The 26877-nt window shown below is 46.0% G+C and overlaps 1 protein-coding gene across 1 annotated transcript in view; it reads right to left on the bottom strand.

Annotated features, from left to right (window-relative positions):
• Window positions 1–4666: 4666 nt before the first annotated feature.
• CNGA2 (cyclic nucleotide gated channel subunit alpha 2) overlaps window positions 4667–26877 on the bottom strand; it is a 63463-nt gene continuing 41252 nt past the window's right edge. Inside the window, exons 4-7 of the mRNA XM_075186282.1 lie at window positions 7399–7509; window positions 6674–6780; window positions 5618–6381; window positions 4667–5287 (exon numbers count right to left, since the gene is read on the bottom strand). Of these exons, the coding sequence (XP_075042383.1) occupies window positions 4667–5287; window positions 5618–6381; window positions 6674–6780; window positions 7399–7509 (1603 nt within the window). The remainder of the gene's footprint in view (window positions 5288–5617; window positions 6382–6673; window positions 6781–7398; window positions 7510–26877) is intronic.

Genomic DNA, 26877 nt, shown 5'->3' with positions numbered 1-26877 from the left:
TGTCTCGTGTCTCCTGCTGTCTTTTGGCCATCTCATCTTGGATGTCCCAACGCTTCCTTAAACTCAATATTTCCAAGAGAGAACTTATCGTCTTCCCCCCTTCCAGGACTCTCCCACCCCCCTCTCTATTTCTGTTAATAACACTACCCTCATTTCTGTCCCTCAAATCAGATGCCTTGGGGTCATCCTTGATTCCTCCCTCTCCTTAATGCCTCACATTCTGTTCCTCTCAAAATCCTGCTACTCCCACCTTCGGAATATATCCAAGATATGCCCCTTTTTCACGACAGAAGCTACGAAAACCCTTGTTCACTTGCTTGTAATCTCTCGCCTTGACTACTGTAACCTCCTTCTCTCTGGCCTACCTGACCTTGACCTTCTTAAATCTATCTTCAATGCTGCTGCCTGCCTCATTTTTCTCTCCCACCGCTCTATCTCTGCTGTCTTCCTCCAACATTGGCTCTCCATGGCCTACAGAATTAAATTTAAACTTCTCACCCTCTCCTTTAAAGCTCTTAATCAATCCTACTGTCACGGTTGGCTTATAGGAAACTGATCCCTAGGCTCTGCTGGACATGGCTTAGCCCACCCACAGGCGCGGAGTCTATCAGGCAGGTGGTTTTCACCAGGAACCCCCACAAGGAGGTATGGACTTAGCGGCACCAAACCTGCAGGTCTCGGTCCTGTGAGAGGGTGAACAGCAGAATGGTGTGGAGGAGCCAAGTAACACAGGTAGAGATTAATAAGGCACAAGGAGAATAGATGTCCTGTGGTACAACAAGGAAAAGTGGAGGCTGTCACAATGGTGTATCCAATGATGATAGGTTGAGATACTGTAACAGCTGGAGTACAGCACTAGAGTTTTGCTGAGCACACGGGAAGCAGAGGTAACTGGGGAGAACAGGCAATGAGTCACCAAGGCAGTTGCGGTTCACAGCAGTAGCGGTCAGAGAACTGGAGCTGTCACAATAAAGTACATCAGAGATAGTATAGTGATACTGGAGCAGTAATAGTTCAATACAGCAGGAGACTGACAGCAAACTGAAGTGGCAGAGGTAACTCGTAGCAACAACTGATGAGACACAGTAGTAGTAGCGGCTCTGAGTGATAGCGGTGAGAGAACTGAAGCTGTCACGATGTGGTACAGGTGAGATGGTATTAGCAGTACTGGAAGAGCAAAAGTTCAACACAGCCGGAGACTGAGAGCAGACTGGAGTAGCAGAGGTAACTCATGGTAACAGCTGATGAGTCACAATAGTAGTAGCAGCTCTGAGCGGTAGCAATGAGAGAACTGGGGCTGTCACGAAGAAGTACACTGAAAATGGTAATAATAGTACTGGAGCAGCGATAGTTCAACTCAGCCAGAGACTGAGAGCAGACTGAAGTAGCGGAGATAACTCGTGGTAACAGCTGATGAGTCACAGGTGAAGTAGCAGCTCTGAGTGGTAGCGATGAGAGAACCGGAGCTGTCACGATGAAGTACACTGGAGATGGTAATAGTAGTACTGGAGCAGCGATGGTTCAACTAAGCCAGAGACTGAGAGCAGACTGAAGTAGTGGAGGTAACTCGTAGTAACAGCTGATGAGTCACAGGTGTAGTAGCGGCTCTGTCACTCACCGGAGTGTGAGTGCCTCCTCTCTGGTACGTGGTTCTCCATCTTTCCCGCTCACACCTGTGTGGAACCGCGGCCGTCCGCCTTCCTGTCGCACTGGGCATGCGCAGGTCCCTTTAACAACTACACCTGACCACTAATGTGATTGATGGATCAATCACCCCTCCCTACTTAAGGCACCTGCAGCCTTAGGTAGTTGCCTGATCTTGAAGTCTCACTCCCAGTGATCTTCTATAGGTGTGTGCAGTTTCCAAACTGCTTCCAGCTCTACTCCTGTGTGCAGTTTCCAAACTGCTTCCAGCTCTACTCCTGTGTGCAGTTTCCAAACTGCTTCCAGCTCTACTCCTGTGTGCAGTTTCCAAACTGCTTCCAGCTCTACTCCTGTGTGCAGTTTCCAAACTGCTTCCAGCTCTACTCCTGTGTGCAGTTTCCAAACTGCTTTCAGCTCTACTCGTGTGTACAGTTTCAAAACTGCTTCCAGCTCTACTCGTGCTTCAGCTTCCACACTGCTCCCCGCTCAACTCAGCGGCGGTTCCCATACCGCTACAACGCTTCACTTCTCAGCTTATTCCGGATCTACATAACTGGGTATGCTCTACTGACTATTGACTATTGCCTATTGCTCTCATACCAGTTGTATCCATTGTTGTTTGCTGCACAGGGTACAAGTACCCATATAGACTGTGTTACTGCATTGCTTCATTTAGGACAAGCTTTCACTCAAGCTACGATATCTCCTCACGCTACTACTTAGCGTTATTGTGCATATCTGCTGTGACCAGCTTCTCCTCACTGCAAGGCATCTACTCCATACAGACTATTCATTGTGCCTTCCATCTCTGCCTCACAAGACATTGCTCTACTCACGCTGTTTCCATACAGCCACAGTTTGTCTTTCAACTTCACTCTCCTGCACCTGAACAAGTCCTCATTCCTTCTCACATCAGTGGTACAACTTGCTACACGCAGACCACTGACTTCCCTGCTACCTACCCGCACCTGGACAAGTCCTCCTATCACAGCGGTGGTACAACTTGCTATATGCAGACCACTGACTCTCCTATTACCTACCTACACCTGGACCAGACTCCTCACCATAGCGGTGGTACAACTTGCTGAACGCAGACCACCGACTACCCTGCTTCCTACCCGCACTAGTACTATTCTTCCCATCACTGCAGTGGTACAACTTGCTGTACACAGACCACTGACTCCTCCTCTACCTACCATCACCTATCCACGTCCACTCCTCGTATCTACATTATCTTCAGCCTCCAGTTTACTGCTCCAAGTCGCTGACTTTCCTCTAACCATAGCTGCAAGTCGCTGACTTCCTCAGACTATCTCTACTCTCCTGCTGTTGTGTCGTTCCAATCATTCACCTGCCTGCTTTGAGGTGCGTGCCATAACCCCGCCTCTCTAGCAGAGTTCCATCTGGTGAAACTCGGGTAAGCAACTCCTAGTGCCCGTGACAGGCTCTGAGTGGTAGTGATGAGAGAACCGGAGCTGTCACGATGAAGTACACTGGAGATGGTAATAGTAGTGCTGGAGCAGCGATGGTTCAACACAGGCCACAAACTGAGAGCAGGCTGCAGTAGCAGAGATCCGCAAGGAGGACAGGAACCAGAACCACAGGCTACAGGAAGTGAGCTTGAAGAACAGGCATCAGACAGGTGAATCCAGGAGGTTTAAATAGTGCTCCAGAACTTCTCAGCCAATGACAAGAGGAGGGAGGTCCAGAAGTGCAATAGACTTACACCTGTGCCGAACTGAGTATAGCTGAATGAATAAATGAAGTTAGTCTAATGCTGGAACATGGCAGTTTCCAGAAAAATGAAATGCGGGTAACGGGACAGTAACTACTTGCGGGACAGAAGCATTACACCTGCCCTCCCTACATCTCCAATCTCATGTCTACCTACACTCCTAGCCGCCCCCTCCGCTCTGCTTGTGACCGCCGCCTCACTACTTCACTGATCACCTCTTCTCACTCCCATCTCCAGGACTTTGCCAGGGCTGCTCCCCAGCTGCGGAATGATCTTCCACATTCCATCAGGGTAGCATCTACTCTCAAAGGCTTCAAGCGTGGCCTTAAGACTCATTTCTTTATTTAAGTCTATCATTCCTCCTCCTAACTCCCTTGTCCCGGCTCTCTCCCCCAGTTAGTACCACCCTATTTGTGTCTCCCCCTTTCCTTTAGGATGTAAGCCCGTCAGGAACAGGGCCCTCTTTCCTTGTGTGCTCCTTCTACTATTCCATCACACTCTGTACCTCTTGGCCTGCTTCCCTAGCCCTATTTTCTTAAGCTTCGGCCTACTTCTCGCTGAGTTCTACCAACACTTTCACTTATTGTCCCAGAAATAATTTGATTTGCATTACCATATTTCCTGTGTGTGTGTGTGTGTATATATTTTTGTTCTTAATATTTTGTTCTTTCTGTATCATGTTGTGTCATGGGTCACTGTTTTCTGTATATGTCATGTATACTGCGCTGTGGACCTTTTGTGGCGCATTATAAATTAAAGATAATAATAATAATAATATTAATAATAATAATAATTCTGACTTGGCTAGGCTAAAGTCCTATTCATTTTAATCTGATGAGAAAAGCTGAAAGTAATAAGCATCTATGAGCAAGTTTGTTTAAGCATAGCTTGTTCCTTAGTGATAAAGTAAGTCTGCATGGTTGCTATGGTAGTCCCCAAGAGATACAGCACTAGATAAACAACCATATGGTGAAAATCAAGTAATTAGTAATCTGTTTGTTCAAATCCCTGTGGGTACAATTATCTAACTATCAAGATCTGTGAGTTCCACCACAACTAGTATGCAGAAAAAAAAGTCAGGGATAGTAGATTTAAAGAATCTACCAATGTTAGAGCTGGAGTCCAATGGAAATATAATCAAAAGTCAATCAATATAATTGTAATTAAATTATTTATTCAGAACATTGACTACTAAAGGAGCATTTCAAAATATATTTGTGAAATATATAGGTAAGAAACTTTATATAGCAATTTTCTAATTGAGAAACATAAATTTGTTAGCAGCAGCTATTTTCCGTCCATTTCATCTAAGGAGATCTCATTATCCTGAATGTCATTTAATCTTCCCTCCAACAGGGTGACCCTTTGTTTGAGGCGCTGTTGGGCAATGCTATATTCTCGAAGCAAACGTGCAAATCGAGTATGCAACAGGTCTACATTGGATTCTAGAAGCTCCAGTTTCTCTTCAGCAGATTTACCTTTTAATGCATTTTTTTCTTTTGTCTCATCAAGCAGTCCTTCTTTTGTAAGTATTTCTTTTCCTCTCTCTTCTAGGATCTTTTTGGCATCTGGGTACTCTACTAAAGACTCCATCAGATCATCTTTTGAAAGGCAGAAAAGGTCAGCATAGCCAGTGCTACGAATGTTGGCTGTCCGACGGTTGCCCATTTTGCTCCCCTCAATGTTGAGAATACTAATCTCACCAAAGCAACTCCCTGAAGTCAGAACAGCATATTGAGTGATTCCATCCTCTCCAACAACAGCTAGTTTTCCTTCCTTGATTATGTACATCTCTTTGCCAATATCCCCTTTGCGACAGATGTAATCTCCAGGGCTGAAAACTTGAGGTCGTAGTTTAAGAACCAACTCCACTAAAAGACCTGCCTCACAGTTCTGAAAGATCCGTACCTGATAAGAAAAAACATAGTACATTAATCAAAGAAGACAGAGGAAAGATACATTAGAAAAAAAGGTGGAAAATAGCAAGTATTAAGAAAGGCAAAGCTACAGGACTTGGGTCAATGCTTTTGGCCCTGTTTACAAAGGTAGTAATTAGTAGTTATAAATTACACAGGAATTGTATAATGCAACCAAGAAAAGTCATAAATCATAAATTTGTTATAGAACGTTATTTTGTAAAACAGTCAATGGAAGTGATGCAACAGGTTCTGTAAGTGATGTATGAAAAGCTATAGAAAACAGATATTTAGAAATGATTATGCTACAGTAGCAACTGACCTTCTTTAGTGTCTCCAGATGAACATGTATGGCAATTTCAGCTCTCAATTTGTCAGGCAAGTTTTTCAACACTTCTTTTTCATCCACTGTCTTTTTGTTTGTCCAAAGGTAGTCAAACCATCTGATGACCTTGGCCTCCAAATCTTTACTTACCTTTCTGAACTGCATATAGTGCTTAATGGCATCTATTTTGGCCTGGAATTCAGCCCTGGTTGCATTCATGTTAGAGATCATGGAACCAACATTTCCCACAATGGTAGCAAAGATCAACACGCCAACCAGAAAATCAAAAATGACAAAAAGATACTCTGTATCTGTGACAGGAGGAGGAGTTTCCCCAATGGTAGTGAGTGTCAAAGTGGACCAGTACAGACAGTAGACATATTCACGGATAAGATAGCCATAGGTAGGATCTGTCACATTTGGGTAAACCCATGTGTCCATGCCAAAACCAATTGCCTTAGATATAGCAAAATAAATGCAGGCATTCCAATGAATAATGAGTAGGATGTATAGAACTAGATTTAATATTCTAAACATGTTAGGGTAACTAGTTCGAGTCTCAGTTTGGTCAAAGCATTCAAACATACGTGGAAAATGTAGAAGCCTGTTGAACCGCAGCTCTGGACGATTAAGTCCAAGTGCCAGATAGCATAGGTCTGTGGGAAGTATAGAGAGGATATCCAATTTAAATTGCAAAGTGCGGATGTAGTTGTCACTTAGCATCTTGGGATCTCTTACAAGTAGTCCCTGTTCCAAAAATCCTAAAAAAAAAGAAAAGAAAATAGAGTGCAGAGCTGTAATGTGCACCTGAATTTTTGTTTCTGACATAACATACATTTCCATATAAGCAGGATTCTGACATTGCTACAGAGCTGTCTTGGTAAATATGTTTTTAATGCATAAGACAACAGTTGTATAGCCACTTAAAAGATGATATTTTGATATGTCTTCTGCAAAAAAGCAAACATGATGTATTTTGAAATACTACTCTAAGTGCCACTATTACTGAAATTAGCTCATATAACAGCATTATTGATTAAATATTTAAATCACCTGTACGGAGTCGAACTATGATGTCAATAACATATATGATGTCACAGAAATAATCCAATGTGAGCCACACTATAATATAACTGGTTTGAAGGTCATTAAAGCATGCCCTATAAAACATAGATAAAGAAATAAAGAACATGAATAAATAATTAACAGACATGAAGGAAATAGCTTGGTGAAAACAAAATAATGATAAGTAGAGAATTAAATTTAAAGATTTAGCAATGTCAAAAGGAGGTTGATATACTGTCTCCTAAATGTATTATCCAGGCATCAGTGCATGGAAGACTGTAAAAAGGGACAGGATTGTGTTAATATGATGGCAGCATCTTATTGGATAACAAAAGCACTTTCAGATCAGGTGTTATCTTCATACTGAAATGTTCCTGCCTTTTCCCCCCAAATAATTCTCAAGCTTCAATACTTGTAGAATATAATGGGGGCTGTATATTGGTAATCAGTGAGGGGGGGTAAGGAAGTTGTGTAAAACATCCTCTACACTAGTGTTTCTCAAACCCAGTCCTCAGGACCCCTAACAGTGCATGCTTTCCACGTAACAAGGGAAATAATTATACTACCTGTGGATCTATTACAATGTGTCAGTTTGTAATTAATACACCTCTGCTAAAGCAAGGAGATATGGAAAACATGCACTGTTAGGGTTCCTGAGGACCAGATTTAAGAAACACTCCTCTACACCACCTTTAAGTTACATTCAGACTTACCTGACTACTAGTAAGAACCAATTATATAGTACAGGTAATGTAATTACAAGCAACCACCGATAGTACCATTTTCCAGAAGGGTCCACTACAAATCGCTCAGATATATTCCACCTGGAAGCACAAAGAAAAAATAATGCTGCCTGTTTTATGGGCAAAGAGAGGATTTATTTTGCATTTATAAAACACTACAAAATAAAGTAAATTATGAAACACTACATAAAGAACCTTAGAAATCAATTAGACATTTGATTTCATTATTTACACTAGACACATAAAACTAGTTATTCATTAGTTGCTTGCTATAATTGTGATGCTCAGTGAAACAATATATCTTGTTGTTCTGTCAAAGGAGCTTACAATTTAAAGGAATAGTGAACATGTGAAACATTATGCAGGGGTGGCCCACTCGTGGCTCCTGAGCCACATGCACCTCTTTTGACATGCGGCTCCGATGCTGGTAGGGGAGATCAATCCCCTGTCAATGCAGTTCCGATATTCCAGGCGCCGGCAGGGGCAGTTCGTTCCCCAGCCAGTGCCGACTCCCGGTCATGTGGCCTCCTCTGCACAGTGCAGGGAGATCGCAGTGTGTAAGCACTCCATTCAGGGAGGAGACAGTGCAGCATGCTCTCCCTCTTTCCTTTTTCGCGGGTCCAGCGGCTGTGTGAAAAGTAAGAGGCGTATTGTTAAATTTAATAAAATTTGGTTAGGCTCATGGGCATGTGGGGAGATCTGATGGAGTAGGTGGGGTGGTCTGATGGGCATCTGGTGAGGTCTGATAATATATAAGGCGCATCTGGAGTGATCTTGTGGCACATAAGGGGCATATGGTGAGGTCTAATAGCATATGTGGGGTAATCTGATGGGCATCTGGTGAGGTCTGATAGCATATATGGGCATGTGGAGTGCTTTTGTGGCATATAAGGGGCATCTGGTGAGGTCTGAGGGCATGTTGCAAGGTATGATGACATATAAGGAGCATCTGGAAAAGTCTGATGGCATATAAGGGGCATGTGGGGTAATCTTGTGGCACATTAGGAACATGTGGTGAGGTCTGATGGCATATGTGGGGTGGTCTGATGGGGTTCTGGTGATGTCTGATAGCATATAAGGGGCATGTGGAGTGATCTGAGGGCATCTGGCGAGGTTTTATCACATATAAGGTGAATCTAGCGAGGTCTGATTGCATATAAGGGGCATATAAGGGGCATGTGGCGAGGTCTGATGGCATTTGTGGGATGGTCTGATGGGCATCTGGTGAGGTCTGATGGTATATAAGGGCCATGTGTGGTGATCTTGTGGCATATAAAAGGCATGTTGCGAGGTCTGATGGCATTTGCGGGATCGTCTGATGGGCATCTGGTGAGGTCTGATAGTATGTAAGGGGCATGTGAGGAGGCTGACTGCCATGTATGGGGCATGTGGGAAGGCTGATTGGCATGTATGCAGCATGTGGAGAGACTGATTGTCATGTATGTGGCATGTGGAGAGGCTGATTAGTATGTATGTGGCATGTGGGGAGGCTGATGGCATGTACGGGGAATGTGGGTAGACTTCATGGCATGTGGAGAGACTGATGTGTATGTAAGGGGCTCGTGGTGAGGTCTGGTGGGAATGTGAAGAAGTCTGGGGGCATGTTGGCTATTTATGACTTTTTGTTATCCCCACTTCAACAGGTCACTCCACAGCGATTGTGGATATAGAAGCAGCGTGAGCTACTGTGGAGAGACTGTAAGTACCCTTTGAACCCTCCTCAGCTGGACACAGCAACGAGGCAAGAGCTGAGTTGATTATTATTCTAAATATTTTGGCAATGTTGGATATCTTCTTTTTCACTTAGAAGATATTGTAAATTATGTTATATTTTCAAAGTATATGTGCCCGGTACAGTGGTGGGATTCAGACGGTTCTCACCGGTTCGCCAGAAACGATACCTAATTTTAGGCTTGGTTCGGCGAACTGTTGAATACAGGCTGAGTCCTCCATCTCGTTGGTGGGTTGAGCAGGCTCCTTTAAAAAAAATACTCACTTGTCCATGTCGGCACTCCTCCTCTCTGCTCCGTCAGCATTGAATGTCAGGCGTGACGTCATTACGCCCGACGTTCAGTGAAGAGCGGCGCAGAGAGGAGTCTGCAATCAAGAAGCAAGAAGAGAATAAAAGAGAAGACAAGAGAAGAAAGAAGCCGATAGAAAAGGTAAGTGAAGGAACGGAAGCAAGGGGGAGCAAAGGCAGCATAGCAGAGTGAAGGGGGAGCAAAGGCAGAATGGCACTGTGTGAAGAGGGGGCAAAGGCAGCATGGCAGAGTGAAAGGGGAACACAGGCAGCATGGCAGAGTGAAAGGAGAACACAGTCAACATGGCAGATTGAAGGGGGAGCACAGGCAGCATGGCAGAGTGAAGGGGGAGCACAGGCAGCATGGCAGAGTGTGAAGGGGGAGAAAAGGCAGCATGGCAGTGTGTGAAGGAGGAGAAAAGGCAACATGGCAGAGTGAAGGGGGAGCACAGGCAACATGGCAAAGTGAAGGGGGAGCACAGGCAGCATGGCAGAGTGAAGGGGAAACACAGGCAGCATGGCAGAGTGAAGGAGGAGCAAAGTCAGCATGGCAAATTGAAGGGAGAACACAGGCAGCATGGGAGAGTGAAGGGGGAGCACAGTCAGCATGGCAGAGTGTAAAGGGGAGGAAAGGCAGCATGGCAGAGTGTGAAGGGGTAGCAAAGGCAGCATGGCAGAATGAAGGGGGGAGCACAGGCAGCATGGCAGTGTGTGAAGGGGGGAGTACAGGCAGCATGGCAGAGTGTTTTGAGGGGCAAAGGCAGCATTTTGAGGGGCAAAGGCAGCATGACAGATTGTTTTGAGGGGCAAAAGCAGCATGGCACAGTGTTTTGAAGGGCAAAGGAAGCATGGTGGAGTGTTTTGAGGGGCAAAGGAAGCATGGCAGAGTGTTTTGAGGGGCAAAGGCAGCATGGCAGAGTATTTTGTGGGGCAAAAGCAGCATGGCAGAGTGTTATGAGGGGCAAAAGCAGTATGGCAGAGAGTGATGAAGAGGGGCATTACAGTGGCACAATTTGAAATGGGGGCACTACTGCGTGGCATAACATGACTCATTACTATTATTATCTTGATATTAGCAGCATAAAATATTATTTGCGTATCAAATTATTTGAATATTAATATGCATTAAATGCATATTAATTTGCGTATTAAATGCATGAAATATTAAAATACCTTTCGGTATATGCTTTTGTATACTTAAAACGGTCATTAGGGCAGAGAACCAGTTGTTAATTTATTTGAATCCCACCACTGGTCTGGTATGTATGCGCATGTTTATACTATGTATATGTATATGCACACATATATAAAAGGTAAAGTTGGCTCTTTGCCACATCTATGGATATTTTTTGCCTCTGACTGGTTGGCCACCCCTGCATTATGTGTTATGGAAAATAATAAATTCAGTTAAGAGCTAACAAGGAGATGCTTGAAAATTCAAATCAGATGCAAGGGGAGAGGACATTGCACAGATACTAAGCTCAGACATGATACTCAGCTATTTTAGTTAAAGGAAGCAGAATGTAAACTACTTTGAAAAGTGATGCAGTAGAGTCCTGGAGCGGTGTTTAGAACCCCTCCATCCATCCGGAAGGGCACCTAAGTCCTGAGCCCCAGGATAAGGCAAGCTTAACAGCCGGGGCTTGGGCCACGGGCATAGGCCTGTGGGGGCACAGTGTCTCAGGACGCGAGAGTGGTCAGTCGGTGGTAAGAACTGTGTGGTGAGGTCCATAGCATTCCCTCGGGATTGGGTAAGTAACAGAGGTGTTGGGGAAGGGCTGTTGTTGTGTTGTCTTTCTTGTCTTGCAGGTGCTGATCGGAAGACAAGGTAGCAGGCAGGAGTCAAGGGGGCATCATTGGAGAGTCGCGTACGTGAGTATAGCCGCGGCGAGGACTGTTCCCTTGTTGCACTCACCTTGTGGAGCTGTCCCTCCCGTATTCTCCCCCTTTCCCTTACAGCAAAACGAGTGCCCTGCACACGAAGTCAGGGGCTTTTCCCCCCTGCGGCGTTTGGGCACTCGGACATCCCCCCACCCCTCCCCCTGTGGGCACCTCACAACATGTTGAGAAGTCAAGTAAAATATGTCAGTTTTGTAACTGTAAAGTCTCTCTAAGATTTGTGATCATTTACATTCACAAGCAGTAGCATACAACCAATATACACCTTAGTACTTATTATTGATTGATTTATAGAGAACTAGGTTTCTGGTTGTTTTCAAACCACTGACTATTCACCATTTGCATAATTGTTTCTCTGGCACTGTACTTGGACCGACAAGTGACATTCAAGGCTATTTGCAGTGGCACTTGTAGCATGCTAGTTCAGATAATTATGCTATGCACCACTGTACTACATGGATGTACATCGGCAATTGTATATTAATACTTAATATTTAACTCATTATCGTGAAAGACTATTACTGCCAAAGCCTGGATCCCTGCACTCTCATTTGGGCACCAGCTTGGGACACATAAGCACAGGGCCTGATTAAGGGTTCTGGCCGCCCTAGGCTAATACGGCCACAGCGCCCCCCCCCCCCCCCCCCCCAAATATATAGGTGTAAAGGAACACTCCTGAATATGAATGTTCAGGTGTATTCTCCAGCATTCAAATTTAGACAGATTGTGCCATTGTCTCTTACCTGTTCTTGCTCTTCTCACTTGCAACTTTGTTATCCTCTCGCTGGCTTCTGGAAAGTTGGCGTCCTGTTTTGAAAATGCAAAAAATTATTATAATGCAAAGTGTTAACAAACTCTGAATGGTTAGACCCTTTAGTTAAAACAAAACACTCCATTAAGGCCAGCTAAAAGTACCCCATTGTACAGGCATATATAAGCAACATCTGAATATTTGTGGCCAATCAAATACAAACCTCTACCAGCCCCATCTCACTAATATTTAGTGTTCTAGTGATTGCTGAGACCACAGAGAGCAGCCATGTAACCACCACACAATCATGAGATTATGCCCCACAAAGCTGCTCTATTTTTTAAATACCAACTGCAGCCATTTTCCTTGACCAGCCTCCAACTCCTCCCTCCACAGCCTTTGTCCTTAACCCCTGCTGCAGCCATTTTCTTTAACCCCCCCTGCAGCCATTTTCTTTACCTCCCACCCTGCATCCATCCCCCCTGCAGCTATTTTCCTTACCTACACTCTGTAGCTATCCCCCCCGTCCCATCAAAACTCCCCCAGTCACATATATCAGCCCCCCTCCTCTGTCCTCCTTCACACATATAAACCTCCCTCCCTCCCTCCCTATAGATTTTCATGGCAGCCCCCCTCTCCCTCCCTATAGATATACATGGCAGTCCCCCCTTTCCCTCCCTATAGATATGCATGGCAGTCCCCCCCCTTTCCCTCCCTATAGATATGCATGGCAGTTCCCCCCTCTCCTTCCCTATAGATATGCATGGCAGCCCCCCTCCATCCCTATAGACATACATGGCAGTCCTCCCGCTTTCCCTCCCTATAGATATACATGGCAGTCCCACCTCTCCCTCCCTATAGATATGCATGGCAGTTCCCCCCCCCCTCTCCTTCCCTATAGATATGCATGGCAGTCCCCCCTCCATCCCTGTAGATATACATGGCAGTTCTCCCCTTTCCCTCCCTATACATATGCATGGCAGTCCCCCCCTTTCCCTCCCTATAGATATACATGGCAGTCCCCCCCTTTCCCTCCCTATAGATATGCATGGCAGTCCCCCCCTCTCCCTCCCTATAGATATACATGGCAGTACCCCCTCTCCCTCCCTATAGATATACATGGCAGTCTCCCCCTTTCCCTCCCTATAGATATACATGGCAGTCCCTCCCTATAGATATACATGGCAGTCCCCCCTCTCCCTCCCTATAGATATACACGGCAGTCCCCTCCTCTACCTCCCTATAGATATACATGGCAGTCCCCCCTCTCCCTCCCTATAGATATACATGGCAGTCCCCCCTCTCCCTCCCTATAGATATACATGGCAGTCCCCCCTCTCCCTCCCTATAAATATACATGGCAGTCCCTCCCTATAGATATACATGGCAGTCCCACCGTCTCCCTCCCTATAGATATACATGGCAGTCCCCCCCTTCACTTACCTGTAGTTGACTTGTGCTGCCCAGCGTCGCTCCTCAGATCAGCAGACAGGAAGTGAAGACTTCCTGCTTCCTGTCTGCTGCACAGCATCAGGCAGCCTAGTGATTGGCTGCCTGTTGCTGACCACTGACCACCAATGCTTTTGATCGTCGCCACCTCCACCCTCCTGCGCCACCCGACCCCCCCCCCGTGGCGACCCCCCATGCGGCAAACCCCGTGGCGACCCCCACCTTCCCCCCCTCCCCCCACCGGAAAAAAATGAATGAACAAAAAAATGAATGAAAAAAAAATGAATGAAAAAATAAATAAATACCCACAGCACCGTGCCCCCCGGGACCCAGTGCCCCAGGCTGCAGCCTGGTCAGCCTAGTGGTTGATCAGGCACTGCATAAGCACCAGTCATACTGAGTCAGTTGCTCTGTGTGTGAATTATATGGGAATTTGTAAAAGTGTATATCATAATTTACAACTTCTGAAATCTCCCCTCCAGGAGAGGAGATCTCGCTGCAGTGTCATGGAAGCGTGGCCAAGTCAATTGTGTCATTGTCGCAGATGTTGCTGAATGACCTCAGACAGGATGAGCTCACTTCACTTTCTGTCTGTCTAAGGATCAATGCAGCAGAATGGCCACTGCAACTAAAGGTAAGTGAGGGGGCACAGACAGACTTCCTGTCTGTCTGAGGAGCAATGCAGCAGAACGGCCACTGCAACTAAAGGTAAGTGAGGTGATACAGAGAAAACTATAGGGAGAGGGGGTTCAGTTGCCTAGGGGTCCGGGACCTGCAGGGCCCCACTGACTAGATTTTCTAATCTAGTCAGCGGCTTGGGAGAGATGTGCAGCGGCGGCGGGTCACCTGCTGCTGGTTTTCACTCTCCACCGTCCTCTTCATTCCGATGCGCCCGGGCCGCCCGGCGCATCTCACACATGATCACTGATGTCAGTTGGTGATCATGTGACAGTCTTACTGTCCGGTGGCACCTCTGTGCAGTAAGTATCACACTGTCAATGACAGACAGTGTGAATAAAGTTCTTTCCCGACGTCCCCCTCCCCTTCCAGCATGCACCGCTCTGCTCGGCTGCTCCACCCCGCTCCTTTGTTGTGAAGAACTTTTTGCTACACAGACTAGTGTCTTGGCTATTATGCCTAAAAATCTCCTAATTATATATATATATATATATATATATATATATATATATATATATATATATATATATATATATATATATTTATTTATTTATTTATATATATTCCATAGACAAAAAACCTTACGGTTTAACATGTCCGATTAAGGTTCCTTACACACCATCTAAAATGTAAGATAAACTATTGAAACTCTTCCACTCCAACTCCAAAAAGCAATGAAATTACGACGTTTAAGGAAGAAGCCTTAATGGACGTGTTCCTTGAGCAATACAGACATGGTATGCCATCACATCCTGCGGTTAGCTGCAAATTCTGCACTATCATGGAGTGAGATTGCTGTCACTCACAAAATGGTGGAACTGCTAATTCACAGATTTGTGTGTTCACTGAAATACACACATACAGTACTATTACATTTTCTTAGTTTAGCTTTATCGTAGTTTAGGGCCTGGGTGTCTTAGAAAGAGACAGTAAAGCAACTTCTCCCTCCAAGACTGTACCTGCTTATTAAAGATAACTGAAGAGCATAGCTCATCACCAAACAGTATCTGCACCTAAAAGATCCCTGCAAAACATTCCTCCACCCAAAACACTTCCTGCAGCTGACAGACCCCTGCAAAACATCCTTACACTCAACATACTACCCCCTCCAGACAGATCCCTGCAGAGCATTCCTCTCACCAACACTGTACCTGCTCCCAGCAGATCTCTACAGAATATCCCTCCTCCTGAAACACAATACTTGCACCTGACATACCCCTGCAGAGCATTTCTCCCTGCACGACTGTGCCTGCTCCTAAAAGATACCTGCAGAACTTAGCTCATCACCAAACAGTATCTGCTCCCGGACGATCCCTGCAAAGCATCCCTCCACTCAACATACTATCGCTCCTGACAGATCCTTGTAGAGCATTCCTCCCTCCAATATTGTGCCTAATCCTAAAATATATCTGCAATACATTCCTCCTCACAAAATATGTTTCCCGTGGCTGATGGATTCCTGAAGAAAATCTCTCTATGCATTTGGATTACACTATTGTGCAATTTACTAAAATAGTCTTGATGGCTTTATGTATCCTTAAAAGTTAGCTTAGGGGTTGTGAAAGAAAGTAATGTCAGACATTGCTTGCTGAAAACCAAACTAAGTAGAGGCTGACACATCAATTTAATTTAACTCTATTGTTATTTTGTAGTTCTAATTTTTTATGAAGTTGCTTTACTGCCTCTTTCTAAGACACCCAGGCCCTAAACTGCGATAAAGCTAAACTAAGAAAATGTAATAGTACTGTATGTGTGTATTCCAGTGAACACACAAATCTGTGAAATAGCAGCTCCACCATTTTGTGAGTGACAGCAATCTCACTCCATGATAGTGCTGAATCTGCAGCTAACCGCAGGATGTGATGGCTTACCATGACTGTATTGCTCAAGGAACACGTCCATTAAGGCTTCTGCCTTAATCGTCGTAATTTCATTGCTTTTTGGAGTTTGAGTGGAAGAGTTTCAATAGTTTTTTTACATTTTAGATGATGTGTAAGGAACCTTAATCGGACATGTTAAACCGTAAGGTTTTTTGTCTATGGAATTTCATGGCTTTTCGTAAAGTAAAAATATTGATAATTTTCAAATTCTGTGTATCTAAATGTGAAATCACCCACCCTCTGCCCACCAACAATTCTCTATCACATGCCACCCTGCCCCCTAAATTATTACATGCCCCTCCCACTGCCAACCAGGTTCTCTCACATGACACCCACTTTTCTCACATGCCATCTCCTGCTCATCAGCCTTTCACAAATATGTTCCCTTGCTGACCAGCTACTTTTTATATGCCACCACCTATCAACTAGATTTTCTCTCACATGCCACTCCCTGACCATAAGCATCTGATATCAGTCTTGCAAACCAGCTATTCTATCACATACCACCTCATAAAAAACAGCTTTTCGCTCACGTTACCCCATGTCTACCAGCTTTTCCCTCACATGCCACCAAACTCAACAGCTATTCTCTCACATTCGAAACTCTGCTCTGCAAGGGACAACTTCACAACACAGAGAGCCATCCTCTGGTCCCTGCACAACACAGAGAGCCATCCTCTGGTCCCTGCACAACACAGAGAGCCATCCTCTGGTCCCTGCACAAAACAGAGAGCCATCCTCTGGTCCCTGCACAACACAGAGAGCCATCCTCTGGTCCCTGCACAACACAGAGAGCCATCCTCTGGTCCCTGCACAACACAGAGAGCCATCCGCTGGTCCCTGTACAACACAGTGAGCCATCCTCTGGTCTCTGCACAACACAGAGAGCCATCCTCTGGTCCCTGCACAACACAGTGAGCCATCCTCTGAACCCTGTACAACACAGAGAACCATCCTATGGTACCTGCACAACACAGAGAGCCATCCTCTGGTCCCTGCACAACACAGAGAGCCATCTTCTGACCCTTCACAACATAGAGAGCCATCCTCTGGTCCCTGCACAACACAGAGAGCCTTCTTCTGAACCCTCCACATTACATAGAGCTATCCTCTGACCCCTCCACATTACATAGAACCTTACTCTGACCCCTGCACAACACAGAGAACCATCCTCTAACGCCTGCACAATACATAGAGCCATCCTCTGACCCCTGCACAAGACAAAGAGCCATCCCCTGACCATGTACAACACAGAGGTCATCCTCTGACCCCTGCACAATACATAGAGCCATCCTCTGACCCTGCACAACATAGAGAGCCATCCTCTGACCCTGTACAACACATAGGTCATCCTCTGACCCCTGCACAATACATAGAGCCATCCTCTGACCCACTGCACAACACAAAGAACCATCCTCTGACCCTCTACAACACAGAGAGCCATCCTCTGACCCTGTACAACACAGAGGTCATCCTCTGACCCCTGCACAATACATAGAGCTATCCTCTGACCCCTCCACATTACATAGAGCCTTCCTCTGACCCCTGCACAACACAGAGAGCCATCCTCTGACCCCTGCACAACACAGACAGCCATCCTCTAACCATGTGCAACACTGAGGTCTTCCTCTGATCCCTGTACAACACAGAGAGCCATCCTTTGAGGCTGCACATCACAGAGAGCCTTCCTCTGACCCTGTACAACACAGAGGTCATCCTCTGACCCCTGCACAATACATAGAGATATTCTCTGACCCCTCCACATTACATAGAGCCTTCCTCTGACACTTGCACAATATATAGAGCCATCCTCTGACCCTGCACAATACATAGAGCCATCCTCTGACCCTGCACAATACATAGAGCCATCCTCTGACTCCTGCACAATACATAGAGCCATCCTCTGACCCCCTCCACATTACATAGAGCCTTCCTCTGACACTTGCACAATACATAGAGCCATCCTCTGACTCCTGCACAATACATAGAGCCATCCTCTGACCCCCTCCACATTACATAGAGCCTTCCTCTGACACTTGCACAATACATAGAGCCATCTTCTGACCCCTGCACAACACAGACAGCCATCCTCTGACCATGTGCAACACTGAGGTCTTCCTCTGATCCCTGTACAACACAGAGAGCCATCATTTGAGGCTGCACATCACAGAGAGCCTTCCTCTGACCCTGTACAACACAGAGGTCATCCTCTGACCCCTGCACAATACATAGAGCCTTCCTCTGACACTTGCACAACATATAGAGCCATCCTCTGACCCTGCACAATACATAGAGCCATCCTCTGACCCTGCACAATACATAGAGCCATCCCCAGACCCTGCACAATACATAGAGACATCATTTGACCCCTGCACAATTCATAGAGCCATCCTATGAACCCTGCACAACACAGAGAGCCTTCTTCTGAACCCTCCACATTACATAGAGCTATCCTCTGACCCCTCCACATTACATAGAACCTTACTCTGACCCCTGCACAACACAGAGAACCATCCTCTACCGCCTGCACAATACATAGAGCCATCCTCTGACCCCTGCACAAGACAAAGAGCTATCCCCTGACCATGTACAACACAGAGGTCATCCTCTGACCCCTGCACAATACATAGAGCCATCCTCTGACCCTGCACAACATAGAGAGTCATCCTCTGACCCTGTACAACACATAGGTCATCCTCTGACCCCTGCACAATACATAGAGCCATCCTCTGACCCACTGCACAACACAAAGAACCATCCTCTGACCCTCTACAACACAGAGAGCCATCCTCTGACCCTGTACAACACAGAGGTCATCCTCTGACCCCTGCACAATACATATAGCTATCCTCTGACCCCTCCACATTACATAGAGCCTTCCTCTGACCCCTGCACAACACAGAGAGCCATCCTCTGACCCCTGCACAATGCATAAAGCCTTCTTCTGACCCCTGCACATTACATAGAGCCATCATCTGAACCCTGCACAACACAGAGAGCCATCCACTGACACCTGTACAACAGAGTGAGACATCATTTGACCCCTGCACAATACATAGAGCCATCCTCTGACCCCTCCACATTACATAGAGCCTTCCTCTGACACTTGAACAATACATAGAGCCATCCTCTGACCCCTGCACAACACAGACAGCCATCCTCTGACCATGTGCAACACTGAGGTCTTCCTCTGATCCCTGTACAACACAGAGAGCCATCCTTTGAGGCTGCACATCACAGAGAGCCTTCCTCTGACCCTGTACAACACAGAGGTCATCCTCTGACCCCTGCACAATACATAGAGATATTCTCTGACCCCTCCACATTACATAGAGCCTTCCACTGACACTTGCACAATATATAGAGCCATCCTCTGACCCTGCACAATACATAGAGCCATCCTCTGACCCTGCACAATACATAGAGCCATCCTCTGACTCCTGCACAATACATAGAGCCATCCTCTGACTCCTGCACAATACATAGAGCCATCCTCTGACCCCCTCCACATTACATAGAGCCTTCCTCTGACACTTGCACAATACATAGAGCCATCCTCTGACTCCTGCACAATACATAGAGCCATCCTCTGACCCCCTCCACATTACATAGAGCCTTCCTCTGACACTTGCACAATACATAGAGCCATCTTCTGACCCCTGCACAACACAGACAGCCATCCTCTGACCATGTGCAACACTGAGGTCTTCCTCTGATCCCTGTACAACACAGAGAGCCATCATTTGAGGCTGCACATCACAGAGAGCCTTCCTCTGACCCTGTACAACACAGAGGTCATCCTCTGACCCCTGCACAATACATAGAGCCTTCCTCTGACACTTGCACAACATATAGAGCCATCCTCTGACCCTGCACAATACATAGAGCCATCCTCTGACCCTGCACAATACATAGAGCCATCCTCAGACCCTGCACAATACATAGAGACATCATTTGACCCCTGCACAATTCATAGAGCCATCCTATGACCCCTGCACAATACATAGAGCCATCCTCTGACCCCTTCACAATACATAGAGTCATCCTCTAAATCCCTGCGCAATACACATAGCCATCCTCTGACCCCTGCATAATATATGGAGCCATCCTCTGACCAATGCACAATACACAGAGCCATCCTCTGACCCTGCACAAAAAAGAGAGCAATCCTCTGACCCCTGCACAACACAGAGAGCCATCCTCTGACCCCTGCATAATACAGAAAGCCATCCTCAGACCCCTGCGCAATACATAGAGCCATCCTCTGACCCCTCCACATTACATAGAGCCTTCCTCTGACACTTGCACAACACAGAGAGCCATCCTCTGGTGTCTAAACAACACAGAAAGCCATCCACTGACACCTTCACAACAGGGAGAGAGCCAGCCTCTGACCCCTGCACAATATATAGAGCCATCCTCTGACCCGTGCACAATACATAGAGCCATCCTCTGACCCTGCACAATACATAGAGCCATCCTCTGACCCTGCACAATACATAGAGCCATCCTCTGACCCTGCACAATATATAGAGCCATCCTGTGACCCTGCACAATGCATAGAGCCATCCTGTGACCCTGCACAATGCATAGAGCCATCCTCTGACCCCTACACAATACAGAGCCATCCTCTGACACTTGCACAATACAAAGACCCATCCTCTGACCCCTGCACAATACATAAAGCCTTCTTCTGACCCCTGCACAGCACAGAGAGCCATCCTCTGACCCCTGCATAATACAGAAAGCCATCCTCTGACCCCAGCGCAATACATAGAGCCATCCTCTGACCCCTCCACATTACATAGAGCCTTCCTCTGACACTTGCACAACACAGAGAGCCATCCTCTGGTGTCTAAACAACACAGAAAGCCATCCACTGACACCTTCACAACAGGGAGAGAGCCAGCCTCTGACCCCTGCACAATATATAGAGCCATCCTCTGACCCATGCACAATACATAGAGCCATCCTCTGACCCTGCACAATACATAGAGCCATCCTCTGACCCTGCACAATACATAGAGCCATCCTCTGACCCTGCACAATATATAGAGCCATCCTGTGACCCCTGCACAATACATAAAGCCTTCTTCTGACCCCTGCACAGCACAGAGAGCCATCCTCTGAACCCTGCACAACAGAGAAAGCCATCCTCTGACCCCTGCACAACATAGAGAGCCATCCTTTGGTTCCTGCACAACACAGAGAGCCATCCACTGACACCTTCACAACAGAGAGAGCCATCCTCTGACCCCTGCACAATATATAGAGCCATCCTCTTACCCCGCACAATACAGAGCCATCCTCTGACACTTGCACAATACATAGACCCATCCTCTGACCCTGCACAATACATAAAGCCATCCTCTGACCCTGCACAATACATAGAGCCATTCTCTAAACCCCTGCGCAATACACATAGGCATCCTCTGATCCCTGCACAATATATGGAGCCATCCTCTGACCAATGCACAATACATAGAGCCATCTTTTGACCCTGCACAACACAGAGAGCAATCCTCTGACCCCTGCACAACACAGAGAGCCATCCTCTGACTCCTGCATAATACAGAAAGCCATCCTCTGACCCCTGCGCAATACATGAAGCCATCCTCTGACCCCTCCACATTATATAGAGCCTTCCTCTGACCCCTGCACAACACAGACAGCCATCCTCTGACCATGTACAACACTGAGGTGTTCCTCTGATCCCTGTACAACACAGAGAGCCATCCTTTGAGGCTGCACAACACAGAGAGCCATCCTCTGACCCTGCACAACACAGAGAGCCATCCTTTGGTCCCTGCACAACACAAAGAGCCATCCACTGACACCTTCACAACACAGAGAGCCATCTTCTGACCCCTGCACAATATATAGAGCCATCCTCTGACCCCTGCACAATACAGAGCAATCCTCTGATACTTGCACAATACATAGACCCATCCTCTGACCCTGCACAATACATAGAGCCATCCTCTGACCCTGCACAATATATAGAGCCTTCCTCTGACCCCTGCACAACACAGAGAGCCATCCACTGACCCATGCACAACACAGAGAGCCATCCACTGGTCCCTGCACAATACAGAGAGCCATCCTCTGACCAATGTGCAATATATAGAGCCATCCTCTAAACCTCTGCACAATACACAGAGCCATCCTCTGACCACTGTACAATACTTAAAGCCTTCTTCTGACTCCTGTACAGCACAGAGAGCCATCCTCTGACCCCTGCGCAATACATAGAGCCATCCTTTGACCCCTCCACATTACATAGAGCCTTCCTCTGACACTTGCACAACAGAGAGAGCCATCCTCTGACCCCTGCACAATATATAGAGCCATCCACTGACATCTTCACAACAGAGAGAGCCATCCTCTGACCCCTGCACAATACAGAGCCATCCTCTGACACTTGCACAATACATAGACCCATCCTCTGACCCTGCCCAATACATAGAGCCATTCTCTGACCCTGCACATGAATAGAGCCATCCTCTGACCCTGCACAATACATAGAGCCATTCTCTGACCCCTGCACAATTCATAGAGCCATCCTCTGACCCCTGCACAATACATAGAGCCATCCCCTAAACCCCTACGCAATACACATAGCCATCCTCTGACCCCTGCACAATATATGGAGCCATCCTCTGACCCCTGCACAATACATAGAGCCATCCTTTGACCCTGCACAACACAGAGAGCCATCTTCTGACCCCTGCACAATATATAGAGCCATCCTCTGACCCCTGCACAATACATAGAGCCATCCTTGGACCCTGCACAACACAGAGAGCCATCTTCTGACCCCTGCACAATACAGAGCAATCCTCTGACACTTGCTCAATACATAGACCCTTCCTCTGATCCTGCACAATACATAGAGCCATGCTCTGACCCTGCACAATACATAGAGCCTTCCTCTGACCCCTGCACAACACAGAGAGCCATCCACTGACCCACGCACAACACAGAGAGCCCTCCTCTGGTCCCTGCACAATACAGAGAGCCATCCTCTGACCAATGTGCAATATATAGAGCCATCATCTAAACCTCTGTGCAATACACAGAGCCATCCTCTGACCCCTGCACAATACTTAAAGCCTTCTTCTGACCCCTGTACAGCACAGAGACCCATCCTCTGACCCCTGCACAACACAGAGAGCCATCCTCTGGTCCCTGAACAACACAGAGAGCCATCCTCTGGTCCCTGAACAACACAGAGAGCCATCCACTAACACCTTCACAACAGGGAGAGAGCCATCCTCTGACCCTGCACAATATATAGTGCCATCCTTTTACCCCTGCACAATACAGAGCCATCCTCTGACACCTGCACAATACATAGACCCATCCTCTATCCCTGCACAATACATAGAGCCATCCTTTGACCCTGCACAATACAGAGAGCAATCCTTTGACCCTGCACAATACATAGAGCCATCCTCTGACCCTGCACAATACATAGAGCCATTCTCTGGTCCCTGAACATACATAGAGTCATCCTCTGACCCCTGTATATTGCATAGAGCCATCCTCTGACCCGTGCACAACAGAGAACCATCCTCTGACCCCTGCACAATACATAGAGATATCCTCTGACCCCTCCACATTACATAGAGCCTTCCTCTCTGACACTTGCACAATATATAGAGCCATTCTCTGACCCTGCACAATACATAGAGCCATCCTCTGACTCCTGCACAATACATAGAGCCATCCTCTGACTCCTGCACAATACATAGAGCCATCCTCTGACCCCTGCATAACACAGACAGCCATCCTCTGACCTAGTACAACACTGAGGTCTTCCTCTGATCCCTGTACAACACAGAGAGCCATCCTTTGAGGCTGCACAACACAGAGAGCCATCCTCTGACCCTGTACAAAACAGAGAGCCATCCTTTGGTCCCTGCACAACACAGAGAGCCATCCACTGACACCTTCACAACAGACAGAGACATCCTCTGACCCCTGCACAATACAGAGCAATCCTCTGACCCTGCACAATACATAGAGCCATCCTATGACCCTGCACAATACATAGAGCCAACCTCTGACCCTGCACAATACATAGAGCCATCCTCTGACCCCTGCAAAATTCATAGAGCCATCCTCTGACCCCTGCACAATACATAGAGCCATCATCTGACCCCTGCACAATACATAGAGCCATCCCCTAAACCCCTGCGCAATGCACATAGCCATCCTCTGAACCCTGCACAATTTTTGGAGCCATCCTCTGACCCCTGCACAATACATAGAGCCATCCTTTGACCCTGCACAACACAGAGAGCCATCCTCTGACCCCTGCACAATTCAAAGAGCCATCCTCTGACCCCTGCACAATACATAGAGCCATCCTCTGATTCCTGCACAATACATAGAGCCATCCCCTAAACCCCTGCGCAATACACATAGCCATCCTCTGAACCCTGCACAATTTTTGGAGCCATCCTCTGACCCCTGCACAATACATAGAGCCATCCTTTGACCCTGCACAACACAGAGAGCAATCCTCTGATCCCTGCACAACACAGAGAGCCATCCTCTGACTCCTGCATAATACAGAAAGCCATCCTCTGACCCCTGCACAATACATATAGCCATCCTCTGACCCTGCACATTACATAGAGCCATCCTCTGACCCCTGCACAATTCATAGAGCCATCCTCTGACCCCTGCACAATACATAGAGCCATCCTCTGACCCCTGCACAATACATATAGTCATCCTCTAAACCCCTTCGCAATACACATAGCCATCCTCTGACCCCTGCACAATACATAGAGCCATCCTCTTACCCCTGCACAATACATAGAGCCATCCTCTAAACCCCTGCGCAATACACATAGCCATCCTCTGACCCCTGCACAATATATGGAGCCATCCTCTGACCTCTGTACAATACATAGAGCCATCCTTTGACCCTGCACAACACAGAGAACAATCCTCTGACCCCTGCACAACACAGAGAGCCATCCTCTGACCCCTGCATAATACAGAAAGCCGTCCTCTGACCCCTGCGCAATACATAGAGCCATCTTCTGACCCCTGCACAATACATAGAGCCATCCTCTCACCCCTGCACAATACATAGAGCCATCCTCTGACTAGAAAACTATATATCAGAAACGAAAAAAATAAAAATATATATGGGGAAAAAATAAAATGAGAACCCTATGGGGTCAAAATAATGAAATAAGCATATCAAAAGTTTTGATATGCTTATCTCATTATTTTTAAATGAAAAGACTAAATATATATGTGCTCTTAGGGGAATTGAACCCACAATGCTATGTTATCAGAGCAGTACATATATCAGTTGAGCCACAGCTATTAAGGAATACTATAAATAGAACTATCGCAATGAGTTAAGCTCATTGCGTATCGGACCTCCTACCAGGTAGGAGGTGTTTGCGGCGGCTGCTCCATTTATTTATTTTTCTTCAATCAAGTCAAAGGTTCGTGGAACTTACAAATATGGGCCCCCCTAGGTGAAGAACTGAAGACTTCATGCAACATTGGGCCCCCCCTGGGCGGAAAATGTGAACAGATTTCAAGCAGGACTTTTGGAAATAAAAATTTATTTTGGACATTTTCAAGCATGGACATTTGGAAGTACAAATTACTTTGGGACAGGGGGCAAGCCGGACTTTGGATTCAAATTTATTTTGGACTGAGTTGACAGCCATTTTTGGATTGAAAGCTGCGGACAAGAGAAATCTTGATTGGTGAGTAAAAATAAAATAATTGTAATATAAATGCAGATAGCATTTAAATTTCTGAATGTGGGAAAGTGATCGGTCAATGAAGTGTCTGTGAGCACATATATATATATATATATATATATATATATATATATATATATATATATATATGTGTAGTTATCTATTAGCACTTTTGTGTAATACATTAGTTATTCACAATTGGAACCTTGTTAATTGGGTCTGTGATGAAGCGGTGGTTCTTTATGTAGCTGAGTAGCCCACAGGTTGGAGCTTGTGACGATAACCGATAGAGGTGTAGACATGAACATGTATTTTTTTTTATTTAAATCAGCCTCATTCATATGTAATTTGTGTTTTTTTTTGGCTGAGGTTGCTTTACACCACTGTAATATGAACAGCAGAGTTAACACTGGTCCGGCTCTACAGCCTTTAACCTTCATAATTTATTTATTAGCACAATTGAATATATTCAATATATTCAACATTAGTAGAGCAATTAGTAGGATATTAAATATCTATGGAACGTCGATGTATGGAGTGTTCAGAGCATAGTATTTATCTGTTATTTTATTCACTTATGGGTATGATTTTGATATTGGTATGTAATGATGAAAAATGTTAAATGTGTATAGAAATATTTTCTGACATATAAGTATAAGTACACCAGACTCTAATATATCGAATACACAGACCTTGTTAATTAGCTAAGTCATTTTACCTATTGATTCTTATACTGTATATGGTGAAATGTCACTGTTTTTCTACTTGCCCTGAATTCTATATCCCCTCCCCCTGGTGAGTAACACAGTGTAATTTAAGGAATGGAATGAGAACCATTAGCTGAGCAAACCAATGAGTTCAAATATCCAGGCTCTATTTATATACATTATTATCTCCCTATGCTTATCTATCTATTCCACATTTGTTCTTCAATTTAAACCCTATTAAAGTAACTGGTGTTTTCCTTCTGCAAAGTATTACATTATAAAAGAACTGCAGAAACCGGATCCTTTTCATTTCAGCTTAGCTGTA

Source organism: Mixophyes fleayi, chromosome 9 (assembly GCF_038048845.1).
Source record: "Mixophyes fleayi isolate aMixFle1 chromosome 9, aMixFle1.hap1, whole genome shotgun sequence".
Classification (NCBI taxonomy): Eukaryota; Metazoa; Chordata; class Amphibia; order Anura; family Limnodynastidae; genus Mixophyes; species Mixophyes fleayi.
Note: the sequence above shows the minus strand (reverse complement) of the source record. Positions and strands in the feature narration are given on the sequence as shown.